The 22,593-nt window shown below is 40.1% G+C and overlaps 1 protein-coding gene across 1 annotated transcript; it reads left to right on the top strand.

Annotated features, from left to right (window-relative positions):
* The first annotated feature begins 1,545 nt into the window (after window positions 1-1,545).
* Window positions 1,546-17,662, top strand: LOC139668937 (p53 apoptosis effector related to PMP-22-like). The gene is made up of 3 exons (XM_071549162.1): window positions 1,546-2,012; window positions 15,350-15,493; window positions 15,727-17,662. The coding sequence occupies exons 1-3, from the start codon at window positions 1,802-1,804 to the stop codon at window positions 15,939-15,941; spliced, it is 570 nt and encodes a 189-aa protein (XP_071405263.1). The 5' UTR covers window positions 1,546-1,801; the 3' UTR covers window positions 15,942-17,662.
* The last annotated feature ends 4,931 nt before the right edge of the window (window positions 17,663-22,593 follow it).

Genomic DNA, 22,593 nt, shown 5'->3' with positions numbered 1-22,593 from the left:
AAATGACATTTTAAACATTAAGTAACTGAAATTGTGGATAGCACAAATATGGACTACAATGGAAGATACGTCCTATACTAAGGACATGGTTGTTCCCTCAAGCTTACTTTACAAAAAATGTGTAAGATTGTCCCTTACTTGCAACTCAAAATAGCAGCTGAGATGTCTTCACAGTTGGCTTTAGCTTTCAGCGACATTAAAATTCAATGGCCAAGACTGTAAAAATGTCTCCTGCTCTCACAGAGACTTGCTGGATGCCCCTGATGGACCTCTCACAGACGCAAGAATATTGGACTGTGTCTGTGCCATGGGGCAGCTGCTGGCAGGATGCTTCAGCTAGCCAGAGTAAGAGATAAAGCAGCCACACCACTGCTAATCTACCACCAGACTAATAGGATGTCACTGATGAAAGATAAGGCATGGAGTCACATGTGATTAGCCTGTTCAAATAGCATTCACAACGAGCTACTACTTTTTTACCATGCTGTAACTCATTGCTGTGGATGTTTCAGTTTGGTTCTGTGCAAACTCAATGCCTCTTCAGGCACAGTGAATCAGTGCAACATAAATTATTAATTTCTTTTATTTAGGCCATTATTTCTGAATAGTAATTCAGAAAAATGCTGTGGAATTTGCAGTTCAGTATGGCTGCTACATTGCACCATGACAGCTGCCATACAATACCAAATTTCTGTGAGTAAATGGAGGCAATACTTGAATGGAGCCCCACTTGACAAAATCCACCACAGGAACACGGGAAAATTTGCATCCTCTGGGCTTCACTGTGTTTCACACAAACCTTTGATCTGTAAGAGCTCCAGCTGCTTCCAGATGTACATACATTGGTCCCTACCAAAATCCCAGGTTTTGCAGGTGTTGGTCCAAAGAGAGGGTGCAGGGAACATGGCTCTATCGCTTCTCAGCTGATAGACAGCAAACTGCTCTGCACTTGGTGAGGTGGCCTCCGGGGCACAGAGAGGTGATGGCTCATCTTTCCATCGCTCTCAGCACGCTACAGACAGGCTCTGACAGGCCCCAGGCAGTGCATGCACAGCCAGAGCCCTGCACAGGGAGTGTTTGTAAGGCTCAGTCAAATCAAAACTCGTCTTTTTTCTCGCACTTAGACCACATCCAGATCCTGCTACATTTTTAATTATAAACTTTGGGGTTTTTCCCCTGTAGCTATGCCCCAGAAGGGGAAGGGAGGACAGTCACATGTTCTTTATTGTCTTAGCTTTACAGCGGATAGGGGAAATGTTTTAATTGTCTCAAAAGGGCAGTTTTCAGCCTCAATGTGGCAAGTTTCAGAAGCAATCACCCTCTCATGCAAATAGTTCCCTGTCTTGTCTCTGTTTTCACCTGCCATAATGCAAATCCCTTAGGAGATAGAAAAGTGTAAGCACATCTGTGAGATTCTTCTGATGTTGGGGATGTCAGCAAGGAAAGTGTTAAATGCTGAGGGTAAACAGCACCTGATTTGTTACCTTGTCAGCAGGGCAGAGAAGATCCCACAGATAAACCCTGCCTTGGAGCTTCTCCCCAGCTTAACTGGTTTTTGCTCAGTGGCAGCTCTTACTCATCTGAATCTAGGTGGAGCTCCTTCCCTCCCTCCATTCCTCCCTCCCTCTCTTCTGTGTCTCTCCTGACCTTTCTCCAACATCTGCACACGCGGCCGTAGGTACCGGTACTCACTGTGCAGCAACTTTTGCAGGAGCTTTGCAGAAGCGCCCATTGCTTTGCGTCGCTGAGTCCGTGGCAGAGACAGCCGTGCCTGTCCCACCAGCCATCCCAGCCCTGAAAAATGGTGAAGTACGGCCTCGACTACACGCGGTGCAGATGGATCCTACCCCTGCTCCTAGGCATAGGAGTCATCTTCGGTATCATTGCGCTGGCGGGCAGGGGCTGGCTGGAGTCGCAGACCTTGCCCTACGTGCAGCAAGCGTCCTTATGGGAGAACTGCAGGAGGTCTCAGCAGGGTGGGAACTGGAACTGCGAGTCCCTCATGGGTTACGGTAAGCGCCTGCAAGGGTGGCGGGGAGCAGCCTCTTAAGCAGTGGGTCACATCTCCAAGCTCATCTTTCCTCAGCTCTCCTAACCATATGGCCTAATATCTGGCATTTATATAAGGGCAATAGGATCTGCCACTGAAATACATCAAGGCTTTTGCCTGAATGGGTGAAGAAATGGAATGCCGTCACTCCTCTGAAATAAAAAAACCTGATGGGTTACATTATACAAAAAACCCCTACACATGGTAATGTACCAGTGCAGAAAATATTGCAGCAGTTTCTTCCTCTCTTAGAAGAAGGTGGTAAGCTCTCCTCACTAATCACTACTTTTCAAAACTTAATGGCTACTGCTGATCAAATGACCAAACAGCAAGTTGTGTGGGTAAGCCTGGCATTAGCGTGACAAGCAAGTCTGAGTACCAGCAAGAAATGGTGATGTAAAAATGTATGAGGGTAGGAAGATATTCCTAGGGAGTGTCAGGCTGCAGAATGCTGCCCTGAAACTGCTCCAGTAAGTGGATTGTGTGAAGGAGTCTCCTTGTGATTATGAAAGAAAGCTTTAAAAGATGAAAGGATTTCTTGTTTGTACTGAGTTTTGGTTAAGTGTGCTATTAAACAGGTTGACCCAGATGCAATCTTCAGCTTGAAAAGAAGTGAACCACGAAGCCTGGGAGAATAACACAAAAGAAAGGTCACTCTAGATGTGCCCTGTATCTTTTCCCCCCCTTTTTATCTTTCTTTATATCTAGTGTTGGCCATGGTCTGAAACAAATAATTGTGAATGTTGGGCTGTTACCCTCAGCTGGGAAGAAAGTTTAATTTTCTTACAATTTATGCTAATTCAAATTAAAGGAATAGCATTTTTTCTAAAGCTCAGAATCTCAGCTGTTCGTGTTGAATACTAGTGTAAAAACACTTGCAGTAGCAATCTCAGGGATCATTTATTACACTTTTTCAAAATTGTTCCTCAAAGTTTATTGTGCATCATCAAACTCTACCTTCTATGCACAAAATTCGGCTGTAATAATTTAATTGTATAAGGCCTCTGTGAGTGCAGGGCTCCAGGGCAAGACGGGCTCCAGGGCAAGACCAGCTCCATTCAGCATCACACCCAGTCCTGATCCTAGGGCTCCAGCACCATCTGTGTGGCTGGGCTTAAGTCAAGCCAGCAAACTGGCCTGTGGTATGTGATGCTACAGAGCAGGAGAGAGAGCATGATGCTTAGCAAAGGGCTTCTCCCCTCCTAAGCTTCCTGAAGAGTGAGCCCTCCTCTTGATTTCCAGGTTAGGCCCTAGAGCATGCCACGAATGCCAGCTTTTACTGGATAGAAAATACCAAGACATTTCACCCTGCTTCTCTTGATAATACAAGAGAAATTTCACCTTGCTCCCAAGTCCTAAATAGTTTGGCATTTCACTTCCTTCCTTATCCTGCCTCACTCCAGTAGTCCTAAATTCTGCAACTGCATGCACAGTTTCCCACTGGAGATAATCTACAGACAAACAAGGGAAGTCATCCTTTATGTGGACTATCCTACAACGTCTGGGGTTCCCATTCACAGTAAGTCCAGCACTTTTAACACAGACATGTTGGACTTGCTACGCATATGCAGATTATCTGGAGGGTGCATTGGAGAGTCAAGTGATGCTTCTGAAAGTATTTAAAATGTTGTTCATGAGCTGCATGACTGCATTACACTCTCAATGGGCATGCATCTATCATTTGACCTCTACCCAGGAAACCGTAAGCAAATCCTCAAAATCCTCCTGAACAACATTTCCAGGTGGAAAAGAAGAATATGTCTGGGACAACAGAGTCACTTAGTCAGTGGAAAAATATGAAAAACCTGTATGTAAACAATGTGTGTCTAGGCCAGGTGACAGTGGATTACTCTGCCAGGCCTCTGCAAGATTATGCCATTAAAATGTAGATCTTGTCCTTGACAGGAGTGAGTTATTCCTGACCCATGAAAGGTCTGCAGACCTGACTTAAAGATGCAATCTCATGTCACTGTCCTGGTCTTTCCAGACCTTTCCCTCAGACATCTTTCCTCCAGTGGTGAGCTCTGCTCAGATCCAATCCTATTCCCTACTTTTCCTTGCTCAATAGTGTGAGTTTGGATGTTTCTTCTGTGACTCCTGCTTTTTCTTACACAGGGCACAGGTGGCTGATGCTGGTCTTGCATTTCACCCAAAAGACAAGGCCATGAGACAGCATCTCACTTGTGAACATCTAGATCTTCTATTGAGCCTAATTCTACTTGCCTCAGTGCTTAAACATAGGGTTTTAATAATTCTAGGATTACATTTATCCGCAGTACTCCAGAAAGACCATTGAAAACAAGAAGTCAGAATTATGTAGGATGTTTAACTTTGTGCCAAGCTAAACACAGTGCTGGTTAAACAAAGTGTAATTACATGCCTTCCTGAGTGCAGAGACAAAAGACATGCTGTAAATATAAACAACAGAATTGTTGTACATCCTTCCTGAGATGAGATCTCTTTCCCCTCTTTATTCCACAGTTTCCATCTTATTTCTTCTATCTTTATGTTCAGCTACCCTGCCTAATCTGCCACTAGCTAGGTAGGTTCTGAAATTTGGTCTTCCTGCGGGGATGGTTTCACTGATATATATGTGATATGCCTGTGTACCCCAGCAGCTGCCAGGAAATATTGTCAACATGACTTGGACAGTGTAGTTATCTTAATCCACTACAGACATCTTCATCCTATCATAATTAGATATAATTATAACATTCTTGCAAGTTGCTAATTATAATGTGCAAATTCAAATCAAATTCTGCATGTGAAGTGTTTATAATTCCCCTTCAATTTTTGCTGTTTGGCTTAAGATGTGTTTATATACAGTCAGAAGACAAAAACCCAGCATCACTGAGGCTGAAAGGCAAGCAGGTTCAATGTTTCACCTGCTGCATCAGTGGTGTTTGGAAAGCCAGTAAAGTAACTCCACTTGTGCAGTTACCTTCTGTGAAAGGATGTGCTCACCCACGATCTTTTGCAAGGTTTATGAGCTCTGTGGAAAGTGAGACTATGAAGAGGTTATACAGTTATCTTCTCCAAGAGTTCAGATCATCTACTTTAACCATATGACACCTATGTAGACTTTATCAGAAGTCTTTTGTTTTTCAAGGGTATTTAGTTCAAATAAATAGAACTTTCTAGGAAAAAATGTCTAGTGTGTTATGACATTTACTCAAAATATGGGGTATTTAGGATGAAGAACTGAGAGATACAAACCATAGCTCTTCATTGTTCTGTCACTTGGAAAAATACAGGGGTTAATCGTATAACATGCTTGAACCTTTATAAAGAGACATGAAGACTTTTTGAATAGATAATGAGCATAATATGGAATATACCTGTCTGGGACATGGCTAAGCTTACAAAGAAAATGTATCATGAAACTGGCACAGCACTCCTTTGTTTTTCTTGATCTTTTGGTGTATTAATTCTCTTGAACAAGGTGTGCCTTGCAGACCTGAAACACTTTTTCAATATGTAATTTTATTCCACTGCAGGCTTTGAAGATGTTTAAACATGTGTAGGTTTGGTTGGGGGAAAATAACTGATTTTATTAGTCTCAGTGTGATGCACAATAGGGTGAAAAACTCATGGCTACACTTGTCCCATCTAATATTGCATCCAGCTCTGCAACTCTTCCATGTGCAGATGCTGCCATCAAAACAACTGAGAGTTTAAAGCTCCAAGTTTAGATTGAAGTGATCAGCTCATTTGCATAGTGCAAACAAAGATCTTAGGGGGAAAAAATCAGGAAAAGGCTTTTCCACATGGCAAGTGGAATCCAGATTTTCAGTTATTTTCACATCATAATATTCAATTATAGCCTTTTCCTAGGATGTGTGAAGGGTTTAGTGGCTGTGGAGATTAGTGGAAGGATGAATGATTTTGCCATCTGGAAAGGACAATGTCCTGCAACTGTCTTCTTGGTAATTCCAGTTTTATTTTGATCTATGAATAATAATGTGGTACTACAAGATATAAAGGCTACTATAGTATGATTATAATGAACAAAAATTACTTCAAATATGACAGTGGATGAGTATGGCTACAGGATAAGTGAAAGAAGGGAATGTTGCATAGGTAATAATCCTCTTGAGGAAAGAAATATTCTGCGTCCCCTTTGATGAGTAGATTTTCTTCCATATTTTGCCTGTATCAGGTTCTTGTTTCTGCAGAATCTTTTGCTATGATGAAGCACCATTTATTATTCTGGAGAAAGAAAAAAGTGGAAATTATTTACCAAAGGGGTAGTGATACAACCACAGGTACAATCCTCAGGGAATGATACAACAGCAAGGTACACAGTGTGGTTGGGATGAGTTTCCAAGCAGCAAAGGCCCTCTCTGGGTACTACACCTATCACCAGCCTTGCACTGCTAGCCACACAGCTATCTCCTTCTGGAAAACTATCTTCTCCATCAGACCAGTGACTCCTCACACCTGGGGCACAGGACAGACCAGGCACCAAGTTTCACCATTGCCACACGACCTACGTAAAACTGTTTTGCCTTCCCCCTGATTCCTGTCACATCTGACAGCCGGCACCTAATCCCAGGTGTGGGGAAACCCTTACTTGCCTCAAGGTGAAGCAAGCACCGTGAGCAGTGTGACACAGGGATATTTCCAGAGGAGCAGAATGAGATACAGCAGGGCCTGGGAGAAGAAGCAAGCTGTCCCAGTGGCCTTTGGCATCCGAGAGTGTCTGTACATTGGAATAGAAATGAAGCAAACAAGTAACTGCGATTTTGAAGCAGGGACCAGCTCCAGCCACAGTGCCTTTATTGCAGATTTTCTCTGAAGTCAAAGTTCTGCATTTAACAGCTTTCAGAATTTGATAAAGTCCAAGCAGAATTGCAAAAGCATCCTTGCAGCTGGGAAACAAAGGCTGGGGGAGTTTATGACCAGTCCAAGGAAGCTTGTGGGACACTGCAGGATGGAGTCCAGTTCTATGCCCTGTGGATGGCTTGAATTACAGGGCAAACCTTGACTCCTTTGACACACAGTGAACTGAAAATGAAAGCCTGATGCTGTTCCTGCTGTATCATAGCAGGAAATGCTGATATTTATATACAGTGATTGCCTGTAGTTTTGTGGCAGTGTGTAGAAGCACAAAATTTCCTACATCATCAGTCTCCTGAAGTGTAGCATTATCTGGGACTAACCAGTGAGAAATGAGATTACAAGAGTAGTTACTTAATAATGTAAAATATTCAATAATTATTCAAAACTGAGAATGATAGAAAATATAGTCTCAATTAAACATATAGAGTAATGAAAATATCACAACAGTATATTTAAGGAACTCTGCTGCAAGAATAAAGGAAAAAAAATTGATTTTTCCCCAGCTTGTAGGAGACACTCCATTGTTTCTAAAAAGGTATGAGAAGGGAATCAAGTCCAGAGTATTTAATTACTGTGGCAATTGTCATTTCTCATCTGCAATTGCTAACATGCTTTCCCCTGTAATTTTAGAGTCTGTCCTTTTACAATTTTAGTGGCAGATTCATTTATTCAGATTCTTTTCTAAATAATAGTTATGCTCTTGAGCAATTAACTCTAGAGGAAGCAAATGCAGATGGCAGCCCACTGTTTATCATCCAACCTCCCTTTAATAATTACAGTTAGATTGGGTGGAAAAATAGCAGTCATGCAGAGGGTTCTCGTCTCCCTATCAGGAAATATGAACTGCTAGTGTTGAGGACTTTGTGAAGATCCTCAACACTTTGTGTTGCTAGGACCTGAAGTCCTTGAGAGAGGATTCCATTTACTCACACACACAGGAGGTGTCTCTGCTGAAAGTGTGTGGAAAATTGTGGCCAAACTCTCGGTTGTCTTCACCTCATCTCTCCTCCAGCTGATTGAGGTAATCTGATACAGCAGGGCTATAATAACCTTTCCATAGTCTGAATAGTGGTAAGGGCAGCAAGATGCACTTGCCATTCCCCTGTAGGTTTAAACAGTCAGATTGCTTAAGCACAAAGGTGTTAGGCAGGAAAAGAAATAAAATTCTCAAAACATTTTCTCACATTTCTGTATCTCTTCTCACTGGCAGCTTGTGTGGTTCTGAGCAACTTTAAACGCATTGACTCAGTGAATGTTGTAATGCCATGTTTCTTCCTTGTCAAGTACCATTATAAGATATCTCATTGGTCAAAAATTGCCAGGAACTGTTCCCAAATCAGGCCCCAAGTATACGAAGTCTCTGTGCAGTTCATGAACAACCCCCTTAGCAGGAAGCAGCAAGTAATAAAGACTTCTAGGATGCATTGTAAAACTGCCTCAAGAACAGTGAATAGAATTACTGTATTTTTATGAGCACAAAGCACCATTTCTGCCTATATGTTGGGGGTTTTATTTTGCAAATAGTGAAATTTTGCTTCCAACAGAAAACTAGATCCAGGTTCACAGCTGCTGTTTTGTTAGAGGGAAATTCCCTAGTGCAAAAGGCAACTTCCAGCAAGGTTTCAGAACAAAGTTTGCTCACAACATGAAAACTGCAGATCAGGAGTGAGAACAATACTTAGTGCATATGTAAATAAGATGTAAATTCAGTGTTCTTCAGTCTCAAATGTCTCTGGAAATTTAAAACATAAAAAGAGCTTTTCTGGAAAGGTTCCACTCTGCTGTTTTGATTAAAAGCCCTAGTTCATAGCCTTTGTTATTATGGAAGTTTACTGTATTTAATTCCCATTCAATGTTTCAGGCCACTTTTAACTCAGTTGTAGTTAGGGAGCAGGTACATCTTGCTATTCTCATTAATTGAGCTTATGTAAATGAACTGATTAACCAATGCCTTACCTATTTTATTACCTGACCCTCCTAACCTCCATATACACATCCAAGTGTAAGTAATCCTGCTTTAATTTGAAATAAATAAGAAAAAAATAGGAGTAAAAAATGTATAGCTTTAAAACGTATAAGACTGAGCTTTAATCCGGAGATATTCTCAATATGTGCAACTGCTTCTGAAGATAATGTGAGATAGGGGTACTCCCTGACTCTCATGAGTAAACCTTTAATTTTGAGTCACTGTATGGGCATTATTTTTAATAGCTAACTTACTCCCTTGGTGCTCACTTTGATGATGGCTCTACACCCTCTGCCACTTCTGCCTTCCTACCGCTAAGTAAGCATCAGGGAGCAGCCCTCATTAATACATTTGCAGAAGCCAGCTTCTGAGTCAAGCTTGTACATGTCTGAGCTTATTATGAGATGAATTTGAACCACTCCCTCAAGATCTAACTGCTCCTTCCCTCAAATTCAAGTTAGAATAGCTTCTAAATTTAATAGCTTACCTCTGTAAGAGAGGAGTGTTGCAGATTACATGGAGGCTTTGCCTGTGTTTGTGAGTGAAGTCAGTGGTGAGGAATTAATAGGTTTTTGCTTTAAAGGAATTAAAGCCCTCCAAGCCTCACTGAGCTATCACTTTAGCACTGAGCTGTGGTCAAGACACTGTCTTCTGCTAATACCTAATGTGTTTTATTGATAGATGACATATGCATTAAGGTTCTTTTCCTTAATGTTGTCATTAAATGTTGACATTTAAAATCATTATTATGGAGTAATTGTCATAAAGTCCTAATCCCTTCTCATTCATATGGAACCTGTTATTAATCACCAAGAAACTTTTGCAATGACATTATCTTAGTGTGAACCTAAATAGGTCATTTCCATGACTATCTCTTAAATAGTGGCAAGCTGAAAGCTAGTTCTGGTTCACATAAAAATTGGTGTCATGGTATGAGATAATGCTCTGTTATTAAATGAGAAATCCATAATAACTGCCAATGAATTCTAAAGAAATAATGTTGGGGGAAAAAGAATGGAGTTGCCAAAAAGGGTGCCATGCAGAAGGACTAAAAATTATGTATTCTGCTCCAAAAGGTATAAACTTACGCAAAAAATAATCCAAAGGATACCACCCAGTATTGACTACTGTGGGAAAGATATACAGAGAATGAAGCTGTTTCAGGAATGATCCAGATATAATGAACACAGAAACTCAGAAAATAATATATCTCCAATCATACCTTTGATTTTTTTCTCATTTTATTCTGTTCATAAATTATCCATAGCTAACATATGACTTTTCCTCATTTATACAGACTTCCTTTGAAATTATTTTCAGTCAATAGCTTTCAATCTGCAGTTTATTCATAAGCTGCTTTTCTGATTTATCTTGGCTGTATACAAACATGTGCACCCGGGTATTTCAATGCCAGCTCATGTGATCAGCAAACATTGCAGATATTTCAGTGTATACTTGTTTTCAGAAAGAGCCCAAAAGTTTCCCATAGTTGGCATGTTGCAGAGTTGGGATTTCCAGAAGATGGGATTTTGCACTGTTTAGCATTGTACAGGTAACACAGGGAATCCACAGTCCTGATGACAGTGTCTTGCACATCTACCGGTAGCTTGTAAACCTTCAGCTGACAGAGATGTGGGTTAGTGAGTTTGATGGACCATCCTAAGATTCAGAGATCCCATGTTCTGCTGCAAGCGTGCACTTTCACATGGACAAATTAAAGGAAAATGAGTAAAACCTGGACAAAGCAGTTCCTTTTCAAAGTGATGCATGTGCTCGGCAGTGTTTGCCACACCCTGATGAAGAACGTCACGTTGAGAAATCCAAGTGAGTTCAGCTTTGTTTCCAAAATAATACTCCCTCCCTTTAATCAGAGAGATGTAAAACAGGTTGAGCTCTGAAAACTCAGCCTACAAACATTTTCATTACATACAACACAGAGATGAATCGCCACCATTACAGATTTTAGGTCTCATAAGAATTGCTTTGCAAGACTGGAGCTAGAACTGCAGGGTTTGTGTTTCTTTCCCTTGGTGGTATGAAGGGTAACAGAGAAAAATATTAGTCTGTTACATTTTCTTTCCCCCCCTCTTTGTTCTTTTGAATTAAAGCTATCCTTTCTTGAATTGTGGCACAATTCACTGCAGTGTTAAAATGATCAGTCAGCAAGAGCCTCTAAGATAATTGCTGGTGTCTTCAAGGTGGCAACAAAGATCTGTTTTTCTTTCCAGTGCTAGTTGTGTATTTATCCTCAAGCCAGGAGGAAAATTTGGAGATGTTCTTACTTGTTATACAAGGAGTGGTACTTCTCAATTCTCTGGGGTTGCTTTCAGAAAATGTCATCCAAAAAGAGACTCAGTAGTTTATGTGGTTTGAAGATACTGGAACAAAGAAAACAGGAGAATGTTACTGTGAGTGTTTTCTCATGTTTTGAAACATATACACCAGAAACACAGGCATTTGCACTTTCCATGGGGGAAGTAGACTTCACATGCTATTTTCAAGGCATAACAGCTCTTTTTTGAGGGCACCATTGGAGCATGAAAGATGGCAGGCTAAGGAAATACTAGGTCTGGTCATTCAGTTTGGCTCAACTTACTGCTGAGCAAGGGTTTGTTTCCTTATGTGTGACAGTGTTTATGTTTTTGCAAACAGTAAAATGTGTCAGGGAGTGAAATCAGAAAGGCAGCAAACTGGAGACACTCTTAGTCCTGAATCTCTAATTAAGTCCATCAGCTCCCCTATGGCTACAGTCACCTATAGGATATTCAGAATGTGTTTGTATGGTGCAATACAAGAGGTAGTCATGCTACCTCCAAACAGAGTTAGCTTTAATAGCTGAGTAATAAAGCTGCGTTATTATTGAATTCTGTCTCAGTTAATTATCTTGCTCGTAAGATACTGTGAGCTCTGTCCTGATGTGGGTGTGCTCTTTCTGGTCTCTAAATTAGTTCAGAGGTCTTCTCACACAGTAAGGAGTTTTTTAGAAGGCAGGCACTTATTTTCATTTTCCAGTAGTCACATATTCACTGTGGGTAGCCCAGACTCTCACAAATTATTGCTGATTGACATACAAAGTACTATTATCACAAGCACTATTCTTGCTCTGCTTGGAAGAGGCATGAAAACATGGGTTCCTTCTGCCTGTTTGGGGTAGCGAAGTCTTGTTTTAAGACAAAATTGCTCAGAAAATTGCCAGTTAGAAGGAGTTTTGAAGAGTGGATGGTGTGCAGCTGCCTACAAACCCTTTCATAGTGTTCATTGGCATTCTTTCAGCTGATAGAGGAACTGAAAAAGGGAGAACTAGGGCTGGCACCAAAGTGTTAACAGGATCCTGCTGTTATTCAAGGACACTTTTTCATAAACACACATTTCTTTTCTAACAAGCACATTTTAACTCTTAAACAGCCAAAACATCCCTGCCATTTTGGGAGCTGAAAAAACAGATCTCAAAAATTGCTTAATATTTTCACAGACTCAGCTTGACATCCTGTAACCTGCTGCTATCTCTGTTTGTCTTTTTGATTTGATGACAGCTGGACTGGATCCTCTCAGCTTTCAACTGCCCTCTCTCTAGAGCCAAGCATACTTTGAGTTGGTGTTGCACCAGTGGGGATTCTTTGGTCTGGAGTACACATTTTTAAGAAAAAGCTTTGCAGTTAGAACAATTTATTTATGATTTTGCTCAATGTTAAAGCAAAAAAACCCAAACCTACCAAACAAAAAACCACCAAACCACAACATTGGAAGGTAAGAAAATATTTGGGACCAAATTAGCCACTTTTTTATCAGTGCTTTTTGACCAATTTAATTTTTCTTATTCTGTCATTTTAAAGTCATTTTAAGTCCTAGTGCAACTGGTAAAGACACTAACCTACTCTAGTGCTCCTGACTGGCACAAGAAAAATAAACATCTTCGATGTAGAAACAGTTGCAATTATTCCTGCACAAAGCTTTTGCTACCTTTTACTCTAGAAAGATAAGTGTTTACTCACTGTGGTCCTAGACTAATGATAGCTGCTGATTTTCGTAAAGGACAGATGAAGTCAGGATACCTATTTCTCAAAAAAACTTCCCAAAACATAAAGGCTCTTCTGTGCAATTCTATTGCCTTACTTGGAGCCGTGTATTGTTTTTCTTCCAATGTTAAGTTACTTTTTTTCCTTGTCTGTAGAGGTGACAGTCACAAAATCGGCTCTTAAGGGATTAAGCAATACCTCCAAATAATTTAAGCATCCTGCAACAAGCATGTCTCTTCTTGCTGTAGAGCCAATGCCCAGTGGGCTGGGTGTGTGCCCAATCTGCTTTCTTACAGTCACAGGATTTGTAATACTTCTTCAGGAAAAACACCTGAGTGAGCCTGGTGGAGGAGGGAGGTGCTGCCATGGGCAAGGTGCCACTGTGCATGGCTGCAGCCACCAGCCACGGCTCCCTGAGCCCCCAGCCCAGGGGATGCTCCCACCCCAAGGGTTGGGGCTCTACCATCAGTTGCTCCTGGGAAGCAAGGCTGAGCTATGGCAGACTGTCTGGCAGCTGGTGAGATGGAATGCCCAGGAGTCCTGGTGTCTCAGTACTGTGCCTGTGGGCAGGCATCTGTGCTCTGAGTCTGCTCTGGGAAAGGACACCCCTTTGCCTGGGAGTTTTGTACCTGACCACAACCAGCTGTGCATCAAAGAAAACCTATCCCCTCTAGATGTCCTTATCATTTCACCCTTCTGACAGACGTTATAGCTCTTGTATCTAAGAGCAGTGAGGACACAACTGCTGAGCAACCTCTCTTACAGTCAGGTGCCACTTTTTTTGCCTTTTAGAAGGGTAACAGAGGGGTTGGGAGCAAAAGCCTCTTCAACAGGGTATAGTGAGCAGTATATTAATTTCCTCTTCCTGATTGTTTCTGTCCCTTCCAGTCTTCTCAGGCAGCTGCCTGCTCATAGGAAAAAAAATCCAGCTGAAAAGCCCTATAAGCAGACAGAAAATTTTCTGGCATAAGGAAGAAATTGGACATGACATAAAACTGAAAATACAGTGGAATAGCTAGAATGGAACAGGGATCATAAATTGGGGGATGCAGACAGAAAATTTTCTGGCATAAGGAAGAAACTGGACGTGACATAAAACTGAAAATACAGTGGAATAGCTAGAATGGAACAGGGATCATAAATTAGGGGATGCTGAAAAGCAAGCAAAAGGGAAATTGGATTTGATGGACTTATGGGAAGAAAAGGGTATCTGGAAAATCCTGATCCATTTTTCTCATCTAATAGTAGATGTGTGGTGTGGGTCCTGGGGGAAGAGAGATTGAGCACCAACTTGTCACTCACTGGGAACAGGCCAGTGGCTTTCCTGCCTACCTGACTCTGGTCATGGGAAAGGCAGGACACTTCGCATTTAATTACTTGCATGCTTAAAGCAAACACTTTGGCAGGTTACCAGGTATCAAAAATCTTAACTTATGCAATTTCAGATCGAACTTTTACTGAGCAGAGTGCACTGCATTTAAGTAAATATCATCAGGGTTGTTTGGTCAGTGTTAATTTTTTTGCATTGCTGCTGTATATACTCAGTTAGAGGTCAAAATCTTGCAAATGTGTAGTAAATAGGTAAGGGGAAGAAGTCTTTGGATGCCAAGCAGACTCTAACTACTTCCTCAATTAAAAACACAATTTAAAAAGTGTTAAAGTGAGTTTTTTACATCCAGAAGAGGAGATACTGTGATCTCTTTGAGCAGTAGTTGCTCCTCAAATCTTAAAATATTGAATAAATATTATTTTTTAGTTGTTATTACAACACAATATGCTTTGCTCTGATGTATTATAACATAAAGTTATATAACTTGAAAATTAAAGAGTTAATATTCTGAACAAGCTTTTCAAAAGGAAGCAGTTCTAAATTTTGACCAAAATCAGAGGTCAAATTTCTCTACAAAACAGATTCCAAATCCTTAGCTCCATTTAGGATACAGAGCTAAACAAATGCTAAAAGGCAGAAATCAATGAATTTTGACATTTATGGGCTATTGCCACATGTTTATGTTTGCATGTACTTGTTTGGACATTTCATTTTAAAGGAAGAATTAAACTCATTTCAGGGAGAGTCTAATTCTCCTTTTCCATGCAAAATGAAGCTGGTTTTATGACATCTGCTGAGGTAAAATTTGTTATTGAAGGAGAGTGTCCACTTTAAAGCCATTTTTGTCTTGATTCTTGATTGTTAAAACTATGGAATAAGCTTGCATGCAAGCCCTATTGCACTCTGTGTGAGAGGTCAAAGCTGGTGTTTTTATGCATTCTGCACTTAATGCATGATTTCTTGAAGAACTAAAATGTTCACCTGTAAGAGGAGAGAAAGCTCCCATGCTTGCTTTCTTTCTTGGAAGCTAATCTTCTTTTCATAGTTTTTAGAATTATGCTTTCATTATGAACCAGAGAACAGTCCAAAGGATTTTTTATTTTATTTTCCTGTTCCTTTCTAATGTATCTTCCTTCTGATTTCAGCTTGGGGAAGAGCTGCTGCTGCCACATACCTGGTTGGCTTTCTACTTCTAGTCATCTGTTTTGCTCTGGCCATCATAGCATTTGCCATTGACACACTTCGGTTCAACTTCATACGTGGGATTGGAGGGTTGCTTTTTGTGGCTGGTAAGGAGTTAAGCTTAATTTGTGCAGATATATCCATGCTAGAACTGATTGTTTCCCTCGGCTGATTCTATTCCAAATCTCTGCCTGTGTGCACTTGAGCTCTCATGAAAAATAAAGTCCATCACAGCAGAGGATTGATTTTCAGATCCTCCAAAATGTGGATGAATTTAGCTACAGGTGTTATGGAATGGGCTGGGTGTTAAACATTTTTTTGTTTTCTCTTGTTTCTTCAGCTGTGTTCTCCATCATGGGCCTGGTCATTTATCCAGTAAAGTTCTCATCTGAAATTGAAATGACAGGAATCAACATGTTCAGCTGGGCCTATGGCTTTGGCTGGACCACCGCCATTATGGAAATATGCTTGGGGTTCTTCTTCTGCTGCCTTCCTCTCTATGAAGATCAGATCTTGGGTAATGTCAAGCCCACATATTTTTACTCTTCCCCATAAGTGCCATGAAAAATGTTTTCATATTCCAGAGATACCTGATAGGCTACCTACATTTTTCAGAATATTATCAGATATTAATAGAAATGTCTGGAAACTTTTCAAATATGTGTAGAAAAATGGCACTGGCATCTGCAATAAAGTTACCTACTCTATTTTAGACCTTTATATCTGATGTGAGTTGGTTAGATGAACTGTAAATGTTAAAAACCATAGGTTTCCCTTATTCATTCCCATGAGTGGGGTGTATGTGGATTCCATTGCATCTTAAGTACATTCATATTTCTAATTACATTCAGAAAAGCTTTTTAACTGGCAATTAACAAAACAACATGTATCACCTTCCTGAAGGAAAGCAACTCACAAATCCTCCATTTTGTATATACCATCTTTAACCTGAAGAATTTACACATTTTTCAAGAAGTAAAATACCTTAATCTGCTGACTACCAGTGTAGTAAATTAATCAGTCAGCACTTCATAGCTTTGCTTCCATTTTTCATTCATTCACTTAAGCCATAAGGATAGGTAAAAAAACAATTAAAACCACCTACCTAAGGCAACATCTTGACTTTTACCCATCCATGTGGAATGTATTTCTTTCTAAATATTTGCAAGAGTAAGAAAGGACTATCAGTAAACCCTTAAAGACCCTGGTGTGCCAATGCTGGTGCACTACAGAGGGGGCAGTGGCAGAGTCACCCCTGCAGCCTCCACAGCTGGTTTGATAAAGTTCCTGGTGTGGTTTTCTTCTTGGGCATCTGACAGTTTTTCTGCTGTATCAAAACCTATGGCATTAAAATACTCTGTTGTATGGTCCAGCTTTTTTATCCACTGTAGAAAGGTCAGATATGACTCCCCTACTCTTTAGGAGTAGTGCTGGAGCAGTGTGAGCATGAGTATCAAACAGTTGTTAAAAAGCCCCTTTTTCATTCATTTGTTGTTCTTAAGTATTTTAAGTGGAAAATGTATACTGTCATATGTAATTGTAAAATGCATAAATATACCTTATAATCTCATACTAAAGCTCTCATAGAGAAAATCACATCATAAAGCACCTTTCAGCAACTTATACTCCACAGTGTCTTAAGCCTTGATATATTGCAAACAATCAACTATACTCAGGACTGCTGGTTTCTGCCTTGTAAACCCAACTTTACAACGTTCCGTTTATTCTCTTAAGTGAAAAAATGGATGATTTGTTATGTGGAAAAGAGCGCTTATTTAAATCCTTAACTACAGAGGTTTATTAGCTTGTAACACATCTGCAATTTTTTGTAACTATGTATACTTTTTGAAAAGTGCCCTGCCAAGTGTTCTTCACTCCAAAGAATATTTTTTAGTAAAAACCTCTTGGTAGCTAAAATTAATAAAGGGTTTCACCTGGGTTGTTTGGGGGTGGGTGGGTGGGTGATTGTTTGTTTTTTTGTTTATTTGTTTGTTTGTTTAAGGAGTTAATTCACTTTATAGAATGTCTCCTAACTTTGATCAATAAGCATGAGAGGTGTATCAAACCAATGGGAAAAGCATATGCAACAAGGAATAGTTAGAAAAGAACTTCTAAATACTTAAAGAAGAACTCAAAATACAGTTAAAAGCACAATTTGTATAAAATTACTTGCAATTCTTTGTGTAATACTATCCATTCAGGCACAAACATCATCGATATTTTCATTATGCTTATTACACCTAATAAATGATGGTATATATGTACTGTTTCAAAAATGAGTCTTAACTTTTGTTCTCTACTGAGATTGGAGAAGTGTGGAAGTCTCCAAAGCCTCTTCTTCTTACACTGGAGCAGTTGGGTATGCTGGCTGGATTTTGAGAGGTGAGAGTAACTTACACATGTAGCATCACAATAGTTTGTGTCATTCTACAGTCCGAGTCTGGCTGTCTCCTGAGGCCTCGTTTACCAAGCACATGAGAATAGTGGGCATGCTCTGTTTGCTTATGGATTACATGGTGTCAAGTGGGCATATACATGATTCAGTGCTGTATGTGCTACAGCTCACTTTGGCACGGATGGCAACACACTGGATGGTGTTCCTATTGGATGGTGTTCATCCAATAGGAAGCCAGAACAGTCCTGCTCCTTGTTTTTGCTCCAACAGATGTGTCAATCCCCTGAGGAAACCAAAGAGAACTTAAGCAACCACCGTTTGTATTTACAATTTCTTTAACATTAGCTGGACAGTGACAAAACATCTGGAGGTGGGGAAAGGTGCGAGGTTGAGGAGTGTGACTCGAACCTTGATGAAAGAGCAGAGCATAATTAGAAAGCAAATAAAATCTGCAGCAATCATCACCCTTCCTTCCTCCTTGCCTATGCTGCTCTCAGCAGCTCTGCCAACTCCTCTCTTCTTCTCCTTCTTTTGCTCCTCCTCCTCCTCCTCCCTAAGGGTGTGTGAACAGTGTCAGTCTGGTGGTGGTGGCTCAGCAGGACACAGCTCCAGTCCCTATTCCCCACTGCCACTTTCGCCTTCCTGCAAGAGAGAAGGAGTAAAGCAACTTTGCTGACCACAGCACAGCCGCAGGGGACCAGCCCCCTGCCCCAGGCCCTCCCTGGGAAAGGCTTTCCCTTGAAAAACAAGACAGACAAGTGGGCATCTAACAAGCAGAAGCATCACAAGCACTAGGGTGCAAGGGCCTGCCTTTAGGGTAGTTTGCTTCCAGTCACACAAGACCAGTTCACTACAGGTTCCTAGAAAGCCACATCCTAAACCCTCCAGCAGAAAACAGTGAGAAGTATAGAGATGCCAGTGCTGTTTCCTGTGACTGCTGCAACCGGGGTGCATGGCAAAAACAGCATGCAAAATACAATTGGTTCTGACAGGAAAGGAGGCTGAATCCAGGAGCCAAGGATGTGATTAGATTATTAACTAGCTACACTATCAACTGTTGCATTATCAACTAAACTTTAAATTAGTCTACAATTTAAGGTCAAGAACAATAATTTGAGCTAAGTCACAATCAGAAAGCTTGTATTTTCAAGGAGATGAGAAGTTAGAGGAAGAGAAGACAACCCCTTAGTTCTGCACTTCCATTTGGCAGTGTTCTTGCTCAAAGCCTTGCCTATAAGGCAACAGGGCGCTTAAACAATAAGAGAAGCACAATAAAAGATATAAAGTTTTATTGTGCCCAACGGCAAGAATGCTAAAGAAAGAGCAGGGAAGAACAGATGTTTGAAGCTTTTGGGAACATTAGCTTTGCTGCAAAGACAGAATTAAAGATGACTGCCAAAGGCATTGCTATTATTTCTATCAAATCAAAAATTAGGGAAACATCCTCCAATAAACACATTATATCTAATTCAACTATACTGCTGAAATGCAAAGGAAAATTTGTGCTGAAAACAAGTGGAATGTCAAGCAGCCCTACAGATACAAGCTGAAACAAAAGAAAAAATGAGAACTTCCTACTGGTAGGTTAATATGTTCAATTTAATTTTCACCATTTCTGCCAGAGCTTGTGTAATGTGTGTTCATCCTGGTCTTTTATTCAATTTTCTCTGCAAATATGTCTGTATTTCACTTTACATTTCTCAGGCACCTGCATTTGGTCTTAAAATGCAGCCTGCTTCATCAGTAATTCAAATACAAGCTAGTTTGCAACTGTATTTAAATTGTGCGTATTTTATTGTATGAACTAATGACAAGAGTGAAGTTTTGACCTCATTTACATCAGTTGCAAAATATTTATTGATTTTCTTGAGACTGACATTTCATCCTTCATCATGTGTTCAGAATCAATCTATGGGATGCTGCAGTAAGCAGTTCTGTTTACTTCTAGAGCAGGACACTGGCATGTATAAGGTAAGATGCATTACAGCAGACAGTATAATTTCTGGACTAAAGGACAATTTAATGTACATTATCAGAGTCTGAGTTATAATTATATCACACAACATGGTTGCAGTAAAAAGATTCATCTTTCCTTATAACACATCTCTGTTGTGAGACAGTTATTACTTCTTACAATTCAATTTCTAGGAACGCTTCCTTGCACATTGCTATATCCAGTGGATTTATGTGTGCTCTGAAGATGACTAGATTGAAGAAAAGAATGAAATAATTAAGCTTGTGATGGGGCAAACTGGACTGGCCTATTTGCACACTCTGTCAGAAAGCAGGAATCAAACTGTCTTGCTCGAAGGACTGAGATCTGAATAGCCAAAGAGTTACTTTGGGTCATATTGGAAATCAAACCTGAGAATCAAAAGACTGCCATACATACAATAATGGGGAAAGAGAGACAGTCAAGTGGATTCTCTTCTTCCACACTATCAAAATACTGCTGATATGCTCCTCTTCACACACTGGTTAGTTCCATGGGTTTCCTGCATATGCACTGATGCAGCAATTTTTTTTCAATTTTTCTTTTCATTTTTCATGATCAGAGTGAAAATGTGGATGCATCATAGATTTTGCATGTGACTGCAGATGTGAGGAAAATTTACAGGAAAAACTTTCAAAGTAGTTTTACAATTTAAGATGTGTGGTGAGAACAGATCAAACTGTACTCTCTTGGATAACTTTATGATACATCCTTTTACTTGTGCCACCATTTGCCCAAGCTATCTGTTTTCCTGTAAAAACAGTTTTATGAAAACCTACTCTAGTGATTGTACTATACTGAAAATAAATTATATTAGGTATCCATGGAGAATCCATCATAGAGCACTTCAAATAGCCCTTGATTGTTCAAATGCAGATCAAACGGAGAGGCAGAGGTTGCCTGCAGGATTTTGCCACAGGTAAGTGTAAACCTCAAGTATTACTGACTGTAGACCTGGCTTACATGCCTAGCTCTCCATTTCTTACAAAGTAACTGGTGACCTAGAACTTTGCTCTTAACATAACATCAAACACATAAGTAAAGTGCAAACAAGAAAAAGAGGGAAGGAAAAATATTACATAAAGGCATATACATATACACATACTTAGTATCACCATTTAGTCTGTAGTTGACCTCAATGTGAGTGAGGATGAACCAAAGTTGTGTAAATCACAGTTGAGGCTGCACTGTTATTTCCAGTTTTTAATCCTCTTTTCTCTCATATGGAATTCTTCTCACTGCATTTCTTCTGTAAAACATTACTGCTTTTTTGGTGAGCTGTCCCAATTTTACCACACCCTGTCCTGACAAGCACACTCATGCTTGCCGTGCTCATATTTGAAGTTTATACAAAAGAATAATAGAACTAGGCCTTTATCCCTTAACCTTCTCTCTTTGCTTCTTAAATGAAAGGGTTTGAAGTAATAACACCTTGCAGATACTAGGAAAACCAGAAGAATGGAAGATTTTCTCTTGCTGTTTTAGAATAAAGTCTCAAAATAAGAAAGAAACAAGAACTGATGTTCAAGAGAAAAACCCAGTCCACTGCAAAAGTGGTGTCCCAAAATCTACTTGCAGTCCAGACAATGAAATGGCTTGGGGTGATTAGTACCCAAATTGCCTTTGTATCCGCTCCTTCATGTGACTGTGTACTCTCTGTTGTCTTGCAGTTTTTCACTAACATTAACAAATCTTCTGGGCACCAGTTTCAGAATCCTCCAGTTCACAGAAGGAGAAGCTGCCCATATCACCTCTGCCTCCCACAGTACCCAGGGAAGGGAGTTTTAGGGAAGAAGCCTGAAGGACTCATTTGACCCTTGTATGATATGACTGGTGTCTTCATGGCAGGACGGTTGTCCACCTGAGCAGAAAGTTTCCCTCTGTTTTAACCTACAGTCCCAAACAAGTAACTAGCAAGTTGAAATTGCCATTTTATTCATCTGAGATGTTTTTGTGTGTGGGCAGAGGAAGGTTAGAGGTCTGGAAACTCACAGTGGTTAGCCCAAGAATTTTGTAAATCAAAAATTCACTGTGTCAAGATTTAGGATTTTCCTTAAGGGCACGAGAACTGTTTGCTAAAAAATTTTCTGTAGTGGTGGACTTGAAATGACATGTTCTGCCTTGACCTCCCAAGCTCCAGAGGGCACTTGGGAATCATGGTTCTTGCAGGAATTAGTCCTCTAAATGTTCAAAGAAAGTGGGAGGATTTCTTTTCCACATACATTTCCACCTCCTTATAGCAATGCAACTCCAAGATTGCTGTGGAATCGGCCACAGGATTGTAGCTAACACAAAGTAAACAGAGAAAAATAGACCTGAGGAGGAAAGATGGCTTCAGGCATCATTGTGTATTATCATGTCCTAGATATTAGTTTACACAGAATATTACACAGATCATATACAGTATATGTTTTGGAAAAGTATGCTTTGTTCTAATGTAGCAAACTTTGCTACATGTGGGGAGCTGGTTTGGATTGATATTGGAAACAGGTCTTGATATTCATCAATCTTGTGTTCAGAACAGCTTCAATCTGAGCTGTGTTTATTTGTATCTTACAGTGGAAAAAAAATCAGAACTTTAGTTTTAAGTTTTCCCAAATGATTGATTCTTTAGGACATTTTGGGGTTTCTTTTTATTTGGCTTACTTTCATGAACATCAGTCCAAAACAAAATACTTATTTCAGCTTCCTTTTACCAGTATATTTTTTTCCCAGATTTTAGAATTATAAAATTTTGAAGTGGAAAGTTGAAATTTTCCTCCCAGGTACACAGGTGTGACATTTGAGTTGTTTATTTTTTTATTTTATAGTGCATATAA

The sequence above is a fragment of the Pithys albifrons genome, chromosome 2, assembly GCF_047495875.1.
Source record: "Pithys albifrons albifrons isolate INPA30051 chromosome 2, PitAlb_v1, whole genome shotgun sequence".
NCBI classification, from domain to species: Eukaryota; Metazoa; Chordata; class Aves; order Passeriformes; family Thamnophilidae; genus Pithys; species Pithys albifrons.
The sequence above is the reverse complement of the archived record's forward strand: the minus strand, read 5'-3'. Positions and strand labels throughout refer to the sequence as shown.

Coding starts and splice junctions, on each gene's coding strand:
- LOC139668937 (XM_071549162.1), top strand. CDS start 1,802: ATGGTGAAGTACGGCCTCGACTACACGCGGTGCAGATGGATCCTACCC. Junction 2,013..15,349: donor CGAGTCCCTCATGGGTTACG/GTAAGCGCCTGC, acceptor TTCTGATTTCAG/CTTGGGGAAGAGCTGCTGCT. Junction 15,494..15,726: donor AGGGTTGCTTTTTGTGGCTG/GTAAGGAGTTAA, acceptor TTGTTTCTTCAG/CTGTGTTCTCCATCATGGGC.